This window comes from Electrona antarctica (genome assembly GCF_951216825.1).
Source record: "Electrona antarctica genome assembly, contig: scaffold_177, whole genome shotgun sequence".
NCBI classification, from domain to species: Eukaryota; Metazoa; Chordata; class Actinopteri; order Myctophiformes; family Myctophidae; genus Electrona; species Electrona antarctica.
In genome coordinates this window covers 169,553-185,441 of record NW_027638285.1, presented here as the reverse complement: position 1 = coordinate 185,441, position 15,889 = coordinate 169,553, and the positions used below count along the sequence as shown (strand labels likewise).

The following is a 15,889-nucleotide window of genomic DNA, read 5'->3' as shown; positions in this document are numbered from 1 at the left end:
ATTGAATTATTTAACAGTTTGCAGAATGGCTACATAAGCACAACTCAATACAAATACTGTTACTGTAGACGACACACTGATAAAGCATTACACTGGTTTACAACAGGGTCCACCATGTTGAATTCATCAGAACATTTAGAGACATGTCTGTTCACTTTTTGTTCTAAATACATTGAAATTATGGAATGCATCAGTGGTTTTCAGCACTTTTGTTTTCATATAAAGGTTCCATCATACATGCATCGCCATTGAGCCTTCTAATAAACCAAGTAATGCATAATATCACATGTTTAAATAAGTCCCAGTCATGACAGTAACATCAAAACCAAAATACCTTTAACACACAATGCTATATGTGTTCAGTGAACCTTTTTATTTCGGGATTAGTGTTTAAATAGAGGCATTTGAATCATATTTTCGGGAGTAAAATAAACATCTGCCTACCTCTGTCTCTTCCTCCTCCGCTGCAGGTTGCAAAAGCACCGTCCGGTGCTTGGGGAACAAGTGTTGCCATGTCTTGCGACAGAAACCAGCGAAAGTTCCCAAACTATTTTGTGGACAACGTGAGGCCGAAATCCGCTTGTAATAAGCAGACGTGGCAACGCAAGTGAAACAACGGAAGGCTCAATAGCCCGGATTCACGTGATGTCATTTCCTCTTCCGGTTTACGCGTTGGAGGGGAAAATATTTTTAGCTCCATTGAGTTGTTATGGACCTCTTAAGATCTACGGCGACAATATTTAATTTCGAACGGTACATTATAAGGTAATGGTATTTACGGCTTTGCGATGATCTTGTCTTGCTAATGTTATCGGTCTTTTGCATTTTACTGTTGTAAAAATGTCTACGTTAGTTGGAAATGGAAGCTAACGAATGCTAATGATGCTAGCGATTTCCCTCTGTGTATTTAGCCTGGTTTATCTTAAGCTTTACCTTTTTATATGAATGTATAATGATCACTATACCTCCACCATACATTTGACTCTTGTTCAAAGCTTTTAATATAATCTGTTTCTATATATATCAATCATTTTAGTCATTTGTTTAAGTGATTTTGTCCTGACCCACTCCTGTGATGCATAGCATAGGATGAACAATGTTAGTTTTAGTTACACTGACACAGCCTCTCTTTCATGCTCATTTTTGTTAAACATTCAGCCTACCTTTTATGTATAATAACTTGCCATTATATGATATCAAAGCTACATTTGAAACCACTAAGCCTACTGGTGTTAGGAGGGTAGTTTCATACTAAGTGGGCAACCGACATCTATTGTTATGTTAACATGCACACTTAGAAACTGCCATGGCCAGTGGCCTATCAACTGAACAGGCTGATACATTTATACATTATTTGTAAATTGCCTTAGATTGGGTTGACAATGCTAGCAATGATACTTATACTGTCTCGTCTGAGTTATCTACATGCATCTTAATGTGTCTTTCAGGGCCAGGCAGTGTTTTCTGTACAGTGCAGGTGTCTGTGTGGCAACAGACTGTCGTGCCTGTCCCTGTACCTACTGGGCACCTCTGTGCAGATTAACAGTAACTCCTTGGGAGCTGCTAGATTTTGGCTGCTACCACCTGGAGCTGCTCTGAGGGGCTCATACGGACCAACCAATACACGCATGCATTGTCATCTAGGTATGTGTGAGAAGAATAAAGCTTCCTGAAACACAAACACATTTAGGCTTGTTTTGAATTAACATTATATCAAAGCTAATATTACCATAGAAATAAATCATTGTTGCCCTTTTCTTTCTCACTGCTGCAGTATGTCACAACACTGCAGTGTCCCTTCTTGCTCTAACAGCAAGCACAAAACCCCCCATTTGAGCTTCCATGACTTTCCGGGAGATGAAACGATACGTGCCAAATGGGTGACAGCAATCAAGAGAGATGAGGGACCACGTTTTATAATTACTCGTGGAAGCACCCACGTGTGCAGTGAACATTTCAATCCAGAGGACATACTGAAGTCAACCAAAACCAGTGGTGGACGTACTCGCATGAAACGAGGAGCAGTGCCTTCAAGATTCCTCTGGAATGACTGGGGTAATTATCACATGACAATGTTAAACCTAACTATTACAGTTGTGTACCTGTCTCTCCAGCTCTTTAGTAAACAGTAAATCCATTGATAGGCCTATCAATTTTGTCTATGTAGATAAATGGCAGATAAGTCAGAATTAAAACCGTTTAAGACTTTTTAATACAACCATCATTATATATCAATGCAAATTGATGCTCATTAGTCCAGATACACCTACTTTTACATAAGGTCTAAAACATCTGTTTATGAAGTACCCGTATTGTCAGGAATAGATTAACACCTGAAGAGACGAGACCAACTCATAGTAGCTATTCTTTAACTGCAATTTAGAGACTTGCAGGCTCTATTGTATTGCTAAATACTAAATACTTAAAGAGCTGGAGAGATGGGAGACCCCTGTTACTGAACAGCAATTATTACCACCAGAATATTGATCTTTAACCTTTCAACAATATAGTTTTATTTTAACCCCAAATTCTATTTATTTGAAAAAAATGAAAAAAATATGTGCATTTACCCATGAAACTGAAAACTATGGTGATATGTTTTGGGATTTCTTTCTTACACTACTGGGGATAGGTTCAAGAACACGGGAGTCGGTGTACGAGCGAGCACGGAAGCGCCTGTGTGCTGCTGTCTTGGATGACTGTGCGGAGATGTCCGCCCCAGGTAGGGGTTAAGTAACTTGAATAATAACCCTAAAAAACGCATGAAAAAATATTGTGGTAATATCATGTATCCTGATTGAAAAGTTATTGTCTCATATTTTCCATATCACCGACCCTTAGCCCCAGGGGGAAGCACCGACTACAGAGGACATGGAGGAACAGACCAGCAGACAGGGGACATTCCAGCAGACAGGGGACAGTCTGGCGGACAGAGGACAACATCACAGAGGACAGAGGACAGTGAACTGGGGACAGTACAAACAAGGCAGTACACTGCAGGTGCAGTCTCCAAAGATCACGATTATGATTGCCGTCCATCTCCTGGTTAGTATACAACATGTACTGTCTTCTTACAGAAAAGATACAAGATACAAGTATTGACAGTATGGCGTCTTCACTTACTCGATAAACAATTATAATCTTTAAGATTCAAGGTTCAAGTTCAAGGTTCTTTATTTGTCTCCCTTGGGAGAAATTTGTCTTGGAGACAGAGTCACAGCTGCATACACATAACAGACAAGTTCACATAAACAGAGATATTGCACACATTCCCTTGTTAAAGTGCAACTAGTCAATAAAGTGCTTTCAGTCAGTAAAGTGCATTCGGCGATCTCTGATTGAGCATTTTGGTTGACAGGGGAACAAAAGAGTGTTTAAATCTGTTATACTCATACCGTGGAGTTCTATACCTCCTACCGGATGGCATTAGCTCGTACTCTCTGTACAACACATGCAAGGGGTCAGATATAATATTCCGAGCTTGTCTCAACACTGCTTGTTCAAAGATGTCCTGGGGAGTGATGGGGGGGGGGGGGGGGGGGGGGGGTGGCCCATGATCTTCCCAGCCATGTTTGCTAGCCTACTTATTTGAGATTTGTACTTCACAGTCAGATTGCCAAACCAGCTGGACATACCGTACCTTAGGATTGACTCTATACTAGCTCTATAAAAGGTCAACATCATATTTACACTGACTCCAAAAAGCCTAAGTCTTCTGAGAAAGTGTAGACGCTGGTGTATCTTAGAACACAGTGTTGTAACATGCGTGTGCCAGCTCAGGTTCTCATCGATCTGTACTCCCAGGTATTTATACGAGGGGACCTGTTTGATGTTGTGGTCATGGACAGTAATCATACTGTGGTCTCCTATGGACCTGGGGTCCACTATGACCTCCTCTGTTTTGTTTACATTTATTTTCAGATGGTGTGGATCACACCACTCTATAAACTTGTCTACTCCCTCTGTATGGCTGAGGATGTTATTATCGCTTTTGAGCAGACTAAGTATCACTGTGTCATCGGAAAACTTGATAACAAACTGATTTGGATGTGAGCTGACACAGTCGTCCGTATACAGGGTAAACAGAAAAGAGGAACTGACTGTTCCTTGGGGCACCCCTGTACTACACAGTGTCTCCTAGAGAGAAAAGAAAAATACTATTTTATTATAAAGGGGTTCACATTTAACTGAGCTAATTTACGCAACAGAATGTCTGTATTAAAAGCCGAGCTGAACTCGATACAAAGTAATCTGGCGTATGCTACCTTACTCTCCAGGTGTTTCAAAGTGAGATGAGCTACTGTAGATATTGCATCGCATGTACTGCGTTTCTTAGAATAAGCAAATTGATGCTGGTCTAGTCGAGGTCCTACCTCCTTTCGGAGTTCCTCTGTCAGGATCCTCTCCAGTGATTTTACTACATTAGATGTTATAGCCACAGGCCTATAATCGTTATTCTCTAGTGGACATGCTTTCTTCGGGATTGGGACTATCACTGATTTTCTCCAAATCTCCGGCACTGTATGTGAGTCTAGTGACAGCTGGAAAAGCCTGTGCCAGGCTGGGCTAATTCCTCAGCACACGTTTTCAACAGGAAAGCATGCATTCCGTCTGGCCCTGTTGCTTTATCGGTCTGTATGGTTTTTAAACACTTTACAGACGGTGTCCTGATCTATTATCATCCTGTCATTAACAGCATCACATTTCAATTCATTAATCACCTCGTAGCATCCCTGAGAAGTATCACATTCAAAGCGCATAAAGAAATTATTAAGCTCATTCGCTCTGGCGCTCTCATCTAGAGCAAAGATGGGCTTCCTCTCCGACTTCATATTAGTCATCTCCCTGATGGAGTCCCAGAGTCTTTTTGTGTTAGAGTTGGCCAAGTCTTGTTCCGCTCGTTCCTTAAACTTCTTTCTGGCTTCTCTCATTTGTATACTCGGTTCCTTCTGTGCAGCCTTTGAGGCTGCCGTGTCTCCTGATCTGAAGGCCACCTTTTTCCTATGTATACACTCCTTGATTTCATTCGTGAGGTATGGTCTATTATTATTAAACTTAGTTATTACTTTCTGTGGCACTATCATTTAAACACAAACATAAATATAAGCAGTAATAGCCTCGGTGGCTGTGTCAATGCTAGCATCCTCAAAGAATATGTCCCAGTCAGTACATAGGAAGCATCCTTTTAGCTCCTCAGTTGCGTCCCTAGACACACATTTACTGTCTTTTTTACCGGTTTACTGGATTTAAATATGGACCGGTAGTACGTTGGCATAAGATAGACAGTGTTATGGTCGGACATGCCTACAGTTCTATGGTCGGCTGTGCCGAGTGGGGGCCTGGCCCTGGCTGTGTATGCTCCCCTAATGTTACCATAGCACTTATCCAGGATTTTATCCTTCCTTGTGTTACACTTCACGTACTGCTGGAATCCTGGCAGAAAGGTCTCCAGTTTACAGTGGTTCATGTCGCCCAGAATCAGCATGGTCGCGTCTGGCTTGTTCTGTAGATGCTGGTGCACACAGTCAGCGATCCGACTCGCTGCTCTGGTGGCGTTAGCATCTGGTGGAACGTATACGACACACACAAATATGTTGGAAAGCTCTCTTGGCAGATAGTATGGTCGTAATGTGATGCATAGAAGTTCAAGATCGGGATTGCATATCTTGTCTCTGACCGCAACATTACAGCACCATTTGTCTCGGATGTACACACAGAGTCCTCCCCCTGTTTTCTTTCCGGAGCTAGCCCTTATAGTCAAGGACATCTGATAAGTCCTTGACCAAAAAGTTAACTTTTTAATAATAACGTTTTCTTTATTGAACAACTGAAGACAGTGTGCAGGTGATTTATCTTTAATGTCTGCTGAGCTGAAAATCAGGTGTGCTAAAGACTGTTTTAGTGAATTAGATTGGAAAATGCATAGATGGATTAGTGATATGTCCTTTTTTTTTTCCTTCCTCTTAAGCTAAACTGGACACTGCCTCTGGAAGAATACGGGAGTTGGAGCTCAAGGTCATAATGCTGGAAATGGAGCTTTCTCAGATGAAGGTTGATGTGGAGCAGCCCCTTATTTACCAGTATTGTGTTACAGACGAAGACTACCGTTTTTACACCAGATTCATCTCAAAGGAGGTTTTCACTGTGTTTTGGGAGTCAATCAAGCCCTCGGCTTCAAAACTAGTGTACTGGACCAAGGCACAGCGAACGGCACAAGATCTACCTAGCTGTAGTCCTCGTCGCAAACTCCCACTCATTGATCAGTTCTTCATGTTCCTCTGTCGTGTTGCAGCCGGGCTTCATGAGAGAACTTTGTCAACCATATTCAAGGTCAGCCAATCCACAGTTAGTCGCAACATCTTAACGTGGACTAGCTACCTTTTTCTTGTTCTGGGCTCCCTACCATTGTGGATGACCAGAGAGCAAATACAAGCTACAATGCCTGACAAGTTCAAGATTTACTGCCCTGAAGTCAGAGTCATAATAGACTGCACAGAAATACGCTGTGAAACTCCATCCGCCCTGTCACTACAGTCAGAAATGTTTTCAAACTACAAAAACCACACCACCTTTAAAGGTCTGATTGGAATCTCTCCATGTGGGGTAGTCACTTTTGTTTCCAAACTGTATACAGGCTCCATCTCAGACATTGAAATAACTCGTAAATCACAGCTGTTACTGTTACTTGAACCTGGAGATGCAGTAATGGCGGACAAGGGATTTCTAATAGAGAAGATGCTTTCTGATGTGGGGGCAACACTCATCATCCCTCCTCTGAAGAAATCTGCTCAGCTCAGTGCAGAAGACACACGCAAGACCCAGCAGATTGCCCGTCTGAGGATTTTGGTGGAAAGGGCCATACGCAGAGTGAAGGAGTACCACATCTGGGATGGACTCGTTCCTCTGTCTATGACCGGTTCAGTCAATCAGCTGTGGAGCATCTGTTGCATCATGACCAACTACATGGGGCCTCTGGATGTCGAAGGGGACAAACCAGTCTGAAGCCTCCTTCCATTCACGTCACCTTTTTTCCCAAAGCCAAGTCAAGTCCCTACAGACTGAGCTACCACCCAGTCACCCATGTGAAGTGAGGGGCGCTCTCATCATACATAATCACATTCCACCAAAATACAATTGGTGTCCTCAATTTTTATCGTCAATTCCATGCTCAGCCAATCAAATCATCGCTATGGGGTAAACACAACGCACAAAGCTTAGTACAGGAGGGTCTAGCGCCCTGCAATTATCTTTGTGTGGCACAAAAATGACCTTTAAAATATACCATATATTTTTCCACAAATTATTGCCCTTCATCATACAGGAATGTTATAAAAGTACTAGAGATGTCCCGATACTGTATCGTATCAAAAGTGTCGGATCGGCCCTTATTTGGTCATATCGGCTCATATCAGGAGCAGCAAATATGCCAGTCTAACCACAGATCCGACACGGGGGTAAGGGGTTGACACTATGGCAGGTAAATAACATGTTGGGGCATGTGGAGTTTGCTTATGTATGTTAATTATTCTCTGGTATTCGGTATCGGCTAACACAGAAATTGTGGGATCGGAAAGGAAAAAGTGTAGCGGGACATCCCTAAAAAGTACAGAACATACAAGCGCAGCGTGTTGCATATTGTTGTGAGCTTATATATGTATTTTATTTAAATTGTTTAAGTGTGGGTTTTTGCAGTTTACTGTGTTGAGGTGTTTAACTTGTGTCTGGTCTTCAACAGCACAACTTTTCAATGAGATCAATCAATGAGAGTTTCTCTCTCATTGATTGGAATCTCTTCATCTCTATAAATCCTTTATAAGTCACACCACTTAAGGCTAGCTGACCCTGAACTTGATAGTAGTATTTATGGCTATTCTTAAGGTACAGCTTGCCGTTTACTGTGTTGAGGTGTTTAACTTGTGTATTCAACTTTTAACCTCAACCAGCCCAAATGGTGGTCCCTGTGGATCGATGACTTTACCATCAGGGCTAGCTCCAAGGTGAGGTGCATCAGGGTGGATTATGATGCCACATTACGCAAACCTAGACTTACAGCCAGCAGATTCAGAGAAACCACCCATGTTCGTGGGGAATATTCCGCCAAAGCTTTGGCAGCCCGCATTCTCAAAGGAACTCCTCAGACAGCCGCAATTAAAAGAGGTCTGGATCTGGAGCCAGAAATACAGAGGAGATATGCAGACTGCTTTGACGTGTCTGTGACATGTCGGTCCACAGCTGGCATTCGGACTGCTGGCGGGTTTCTTCAATAGCAGCAGACGGCTCCCATGATACCTGCAAGCTATCAAGTGACATTGTTGCTTATAACTGGGCTGAAAAGCTATTGGAGCTCTTGCCCCCTCACGACCCTCCTCGCAGCCTGAGGTCCGTAGGCAAGGGGCTCCTAAAAATCCGTACTGCGAACTACGTCACAAAGGGTGATCGGGCCTTCGCCATCCGAGCACCAAAGCTCTGGAATGAGCTTCCAGAATTAATTTGCCTCACTGACTCCCTCACACATTTTAAATCCCTATTTAAAAACCCATTCCTATAAATAACTTTTTGTTTTTCCCTGCCTTTTACTGATCTTGTGTTATCTTGATTTGTTTAATGTTTGGGTATTTATTGTTTATTACGTTCATGATGATAGAGCACTTCTCACCGGGATCCCTAGCAAGAGGCTCCAGTACATCCAGAACAGTGCTGCTAGTGGATCCTGGTGAGAGTGCGGAAATACGATCATATCACACCCATACTCTATTCCCTTCACTGGCTTCCCGTCTCCTCCAGGATAGAATACAAGGTCTGCCTCCTCACCCATCAGTGCATCCACAGCAACGCCCCTTCCTATCTGAAGGAACTCATTGAACCCCCAGCCTCCACCCGCTCCCGCCGCTCTGGAAATTCTAACACACTCAAAACCACCAAAACAAAACTCCGCACCATGGGGGACCGGGCCTTCTGTTCAGCTGCTCCTCGGCTGGGGAATGCCCTCCCCGACCACCTGAGAGCACCACAATCCGTGGACGCTTTTAAAAGGGGACTTAAGACATTTCTTTTTAACAAGGCATTTGGCCAGTTGGACCATTTGTTGCCCGGTGTGCTTTTAATCCTTTTAGCAGTATACCATGAAATGTGCTAATTTTAGTCCTTTTATTTAATCATGCATTATTTTAAGATTATTTTTCTTCTTCTTCTTGTTGTAGCACTTTGAGATTTGTTTCAAATGTAAAGTGCGTTATAAATAAAATGTATTATTATGTCACTTATTTGTTTTCTATTGTGAATTTCCTTGTTATTTTTCCTGTGCAGCACTTTGTGGCTCATGCCTTGAAAGGTGCTATATAAATAAAGTTATTATCAGGGTGCTTAATGATGTCTCTACTAATTTAAGGAGGACACTGATAGGACAGACCCAAATGGCATTTCTTTATTGTTTAAGTATGGGTTTTTATAAATATTGAGACAATGAAAATTGCATGTTTTCTAAGGAAGCACACCCGATATTCAAGCACATAACGTGTGGCGGTAAATCAGCTATTTTTGTGTGCTTGTTATTTTAAGATCGGATAGTATTTGAAGTGGTCATAATGGCAATAATACCACAATGTCTCAGGCATCTAAATAATAAATCTTGGCCATTTCATAAAAGCAAAGGCCATGACAAATCTTTCAGTTCTGAGATCGGTTTGTGCTTTAATCCATGAATGGATGACATGGTTTTCCTTTTTTTTCTCCTTGTAACGAAGCAAAAATTAAGAGTATACATTTTCTTGATTTAATTTGTGTTGTTACATGTTCAACTCAATAACTGTCCTCAGTAAAAGGCCTGTTTAAATTAACTTCAACTTTTATAAATGGCATGTTTTTTCTTTACATGTTTTGGTCAAATAAGTGGTGTGAAAAATACAAACAGGACAGCTCACACCCATAATGAAATGCTTTGTTTTCAAGATTTGTGCACAAACATCAGTAGCATTACAAAGTTATACAAGAATTACCCTACCAATTCCATGTGTCCCTCCATTTCCCATTCCAGGTGTGTTTGTCTTACTATATGTAAAGCTAGCATCACTATTCCAAAGCCCCCTCAGGTACATTTTTAAACATTTCAGCAATGGGATCATTCTTTTTTTTGGGTGAGTAGATCTTGTTGAACTGGTCAGTGTGGGCACCCCTGCACTAGGGGGTGGCAAATAGGAAAAAATGTGAATGAAAGCACAACCCAACCCGAGTCAGCTCAAATCAAAATGTACAAAAGACTCAAATTCTGGCCTTCAATTACTCACCCCCAACACAACAGAGAGAAATTTAGATTTAATTGGAACCAAAACTCATTAAAATGCCTAGGAATACACTTACCAAAGAATATCCGAACACTAGCAGATCAACTATGGCCCCCTTCAAAGAAAAATTAAAGAAGATATACAGAGATGGGATTCTATTTATTTTCTCAGCCTTGGTCACATCATTGATTCTGAAAAGATGTCTCATGTCATGTCTCTTTTTTCTCAAATAAAGAAAAAAAAGAGTCCCAAATCAGCCAAACTGAAAAATTGCAAATACAGTATATCATACCGATGACATGCATGGTGCTTTGTCAGCAGATACAATCAGCAGATAAAACAGAATCATTTAGCGGAACTGCAAGCATATGTAAATATATAAAACTAGAACTGTACTGTCGAGTGCCTACTTGCTTGTTGCACACAAGTTTGTAGAAAAATAGAAATAGTAGAAAAATAAATCATCGATATCTGATGAAAACAAATTTTTATCCCCAATTAACAATCAATTACGTAATGTAATTAATACGGATGAGTGACGGCTTTCGATGGTGACGTATATGTCGATCAGTTATGGCCTACTTGTAGAAAAATAGTAGAAATAGTAATATAGAAATAGTAATATAGAAATAGTAGAAAAATAAATCATCGATATCTGATGAAAACATTTTTTTTATCCCCAATTAACAATCAATTACGTAATGTAATTAATACGGATGAGTGAGGGCTTTCGATGGTGACGTATATGTCGATCAGTTATGGCCTACTTGTCGAAAAATAGTAGAAATAGTAATATAGAAATAGTAATATAGAAATAGTAGAAAAATAAATCGATATCTGATGAAAACAATGTTTTATCCCCAATTAACAATCAATTACGTAATGTAATTAATACGGATGAGTGACGGCTTTCGATGGTGATATATATGTATATACCAGTTATGGCCTACTTATAGAAAAATAGTAGAAATAGTAATATAGAAATAGTAATATAGAAATAGTATAAATATCAATCTCCTTTTTACCGGCTTAAGAACACATCCATGTACACATTAAAGTAAAAATGATCAAGTTTCTCTCTCATTGATTGGATAATCTCTTCATCTCTATAAATCCTTTCAACTGCATAGTCAGTGAGAGTGTCTGTGATGAAGTCACACCACTGAAGACCACTTAAAGCTAGCTGACCCTGAACTTGATAGTAGTATTTATGGCTCTTCTTAAGGCACAGCTTGCCGTTTACTGTGTTGAGGTGTTTAACTTGTGTCTGGTCTTCAACAGCACAACTTTTAACCTCAACCAGCCCAAATGGTGGTGTTCCCTGTGGATCGATGACTTTACCATCAGGGCTAGCTCCAAGGTGAGGTGCATCAGGGTGGATTATGATGCCACATTGTGTCACAGACACATCAAAGCCGTCTGCATATCTCCTGAGTATTTCTGGCTCCAGATCCAGACCTCTTTTCATTGCGGCTGTCTGAGGAGTTCCTTTGAGAATGCGGGCTGCCAAAGCTTTGGCGGAAGATTCCCCACGAACATGGGTGGTTTCTCTGAATCTGCTGGCTGTAAGTCGAGGTTTGCGTATGTCGGTCCACAGCTGGCATTCGGACTGCTGGCGGGTTTCTTCTTCAATAGCAGCAGACAGCTCCCATGACACCTGCAAGCTATCCAAGTGACATTGTTGCTTATAACTGGGCTGAAAAGCGATTGGAGATGTGTTGGTGAAACGGTAACCCTGTACAGGCAACTGTGGAAACTTGGGACCATCAGGGTGTTTAATGATGTCTCTACTAAGTTCAGGAGGGCACTGATAGGACAGGACAGACCCAAATGGCACTTGGCCAAATTTTGAGTCCACTATCTTTAAGTCCTTTATACCATGGAGAACTTTACAAATTCCCAGTTGTGGACGCAGATGTCTTAATTTCTCCCCACTTGCCATGACGTGTGGATCTGGAAGAGGCCCTGACAGGAAAAAAAAGGAGAACCGTCAAATTTTGATTTAATTATGACACCTGCCTTTTCACGATAAAGCAGACACCAACACTTATCACCTCCAATGACACGTCCGTAATGAAGACTGTTAAAGGAGAAAGGCCAACAGCACTCAAAAACACACCATGACCATTTTAATAATATAGAGGGCATGCATGTGACATCATACCCGGAGATCATATTCTAAAAATGTCTTCTACATCCTGACAGTTTTCTGAAAAAGCTATGTTTGCTAGGTCATGTTTGCATGTTTGGAATTATAACAGCTGAAATCAATAATATATCAGTATTCTGATATTAACCTGTGGGCCACATTAAGTGAAGGTGGGGCCGAGGGGCACATACAGCCCCGTATGTGGCCCCCGTGGCACCAGTTGCCTACGTATGATATAATACCTAAGAAGTTCAGAAGGACTTGTTTGTGAGTGTAATCATAAAGTCCCAAAGAAATGGGTATCTAATGTATGTTGGTTAGCGGTCATACATACCAGTAAATGCCTGGTACAGTGTGCACTTAACACCAGTCCTGACACTATCCTTCTTCTTTGGCACTGGTTTACGCACCACCACGTCATTAGTTGCCTCTGGTGCAATCCCCTGTGATAAAATAAAGATGAATAATGAAATGACAAGACACAAAACAATAGAATTGTTGAACTTGTTCAACATAAAAAAACATTAATATCTGACCTGTGTCCTTGGCCGATGCCAGGTTTGCAGAGAGCTGGTACAGGCCAGAGGTAATGGTACCGATTTGGCTCCTAAGGTACTACATAGGTAAATCAAAAAATTAGAATATTGAGGAAATGTTTTTCTCCACATAATTAAACCTACCTACATGCATTACAGAAAAAAATTACTTTACCATTATCCTTTTTTGTGACGTACCTGTAGTGTGCGGTTTGAAAGAGAAGTGCCACTATATGGTTACATAAGGCCTTCCCAGCAGCACATGAGCACGAAGTGCTCTCCAGTTCCACAGGAACCTTTTCGGAATGAAGTGTGATCTGTTAATATGGAAAAAACAATGAGCGTTGTTGCTGTAACACATTTACACTTCTACAAACAGCAAAGGGAAATAAAAACAGTTCAATCTCAAGTGGATGCCAGTGTCCATAGAAAGAGAGAAAGAAAGAGAGAGAGAGATTTTCTGCCTTTAGATGGACAGGACACATGCAGAGAGACATGCAGTAAAAAAAAAGGACTCAAACCCACAATGCACTCAGGCTACTTTAGAGCCTAGGGTGCCCGGACCATTAAGCCAACATGGTAAAATATATGTATTTTGATCACACAGAGTCTTTCTCAGTCTTTCATTTGTCCACAAAAAAATCAATCTTTTGTTTTTAAAGATATGTCACTCTGACACTGTAACATAGGTTTTTGGAGTTTCACTACAGAAATCACTGACAGACTGAGAAACACACTGAAGTAGATGCAACTTTGTGGGAACTGGGAACACTGTAAAGTCTCATCTGCAACCGCAGGACCATCCGACTGCAACCGCAGGATAACCATCTGACTGCAACCGCAGCAGGATTACAATTACAACTATTCATTTTGAGAAACCTGAAGGTAGTGAGCCTCCTCATTTTTCCTCATTGAACGGTGACTTCGTCCTCTCACCGTCACAGCATGATCAACTACGTTAGACACTGTTTCATTGTTTGGGAAGAAGTGTGCAAGATTAACCATGCATATTAATGAATTATTATATTTCATGATACAGAATGAGATGATGTACTTCTCAAAGTGGGGTCCTTGACTGGGTTGTCCCCAAAATAATGAATATAGCATTCAAATCTGCTATAAACCTCATCTCAGTGCGGTGAGCTTGTAGATCTGCTATTTTAAAAAGATTAAAATCTTACAATAGTGAACAATCTTTAATTATGACCAAAATTTAAACAAATCTTTTCCTCTGCAGGGTCTCTGGCACAAAACCTATTTAGATAGGGGTCCACACACAGGGCTAATACGTATCAAAAGAACATGGTATGCTGATGTTTTACTATCAAAGACAAAAGCACTTTACCTTCATAATCAAAAAGATACTGTTCAATGAAGAACTTGTATCCCTTCTCCCGTTTGGAAGATGGTGTGTCAGAAAACTGAGCAGCAAGTCTTTCAACATCATTGAACCGCATTTGCGGCAGGTGGGCAAGGGACTTTGTGAATTCCATACCCTGAAATGAGCAAAATAATTAATAATGATCTACATGGAAATGGTTTAAATTAAGAGCTTTGAACAAGAGTCAGTAACTCAGTATAATGATGGATATCTACTGAGGATTGATGTCTATCAAATAATTGATATCAAATAAATACATTTTTATTTTCACTAAAAATAATAATCGCTAATAAAGTATACTTAAGCTTGCAGACCTAAAATGAAAAACATCATAGCCTACTTGTCTATCTATATGAAACAGATTATGTGCCCATTGAATGTTATTTCAAAAGGATTCACCTCTGTTAAAAATGTACGGATACTTTTGGTTATAGTATGTACATACAGTCAGAGTTGGATAAATTAACACACTCTGAATGAATGGATGATTGATTTATTTAATACTGTATTAAGCAGAAATGTAAACAGCACGAGGTGCAGTCACATAAAATGATAACACAAAAAGTCCTGCGGGCTAAATATACACCAATGATTAGTTTGCATCATGTGGGGTTACAATTAAATTCAACAGTTAAAGGATTTCTAGTTATAAAACAAAACGGACTCCCTGCCGTTTATTTAAAAAAAGAAATCAACACAAATGAGCATAACTGATACACACAGGCAAACAGCAGCAGCAGCATTAGCATTGGAAACAAGCACATTCAAACAAGAGATTTAAGGCAATTACAAAATGGTAAAGTATAAAAGACGGATACCATTATCAAGAAAAAAAGATGGTAAAACTGAAAACCGTATTAATGTTAACTTTACCTTTCGGAATTAAACGACGTTGGCCTGTTAAAGTCTGGAAAAATGCATGTATCTCTATGGGCGAAATATGGCACTACCCTTCTAAGCTTTACCCGGAAGTAAACCGGATGTTGTCCAACGTCATCGTGCATTCCGCCTATTAAGTTGACACAGGCCAATGAGAGACTGCACAGTGGTTTCAAGTTACTATACTCTAAGTGTGGGACGCTTTACACAGCATAGAGATGAGTAAAGATGAGTAGTTATGCACACCTTAGAGCATGATAACCTTTTTTAATATATTCTATATTTTTCTAAGCACATTGAGCTAAAGATTGAGTCAGTCAGTCAGTCAGTCAGTCAGTCAGTCAGTCAGTCAGTCAGTCAGTCAATCAGTATTGTTATTCAAACCTTTGCTTGTGCATGACCTAATTTTTTCCAAAAATTGGAACAATACAGAGTAGATTAGTTTAATACAATTGGAACAATACAGAGTAGATTCGTTTTTTAATAAAATTGGAACAATACAGAGTAGATTAGTTTAATAAAATTGGAACAATACAGAGTAGATTAGTTTTTTAATAAAATTGGAACAATACAGAGTAGATTAGTTTTTTAATAAAAAACAATACAGAGTAGATTAGTTTTTTAATAAAAAACAATACAGAGTAGATTAGTTTAATACAATAGC

General features: G+C 40.3%; 1 protein-coding gene across 1 annotated transcript; it reads left to right on the top strand.

Annotated features, from left to right (window-relative positions):
- The first annotated feature begins 1,877 nt into the window (after positions 1 to 1,877).
- LOC306918221 (uncharacterized protein) lies at positions 1,878 to 7,243 on the top strand. Its single transcript, XM_079531095.1, has 4 exons — positions 1,878 to 2,055; positions 2,633 to 2,722; positions 2,842 to 3,045; positions 5,969 to 7,243. Exons 1-4 carry the CDS (start codon positions 2,010 to 2,012, stop codon positions 7,000 to 7,002), a joined length of 1,374 nt encoding a protein of 457 aa, XP_079387221.1. The 5' UTR covers positions 1,878 to 2,009; the 3' UTR covers positions 7,003 to 7,243.
- The last annotated feature ends 8,646 nt before the right edge of the window (positions 7,244 to 15,889 follow it).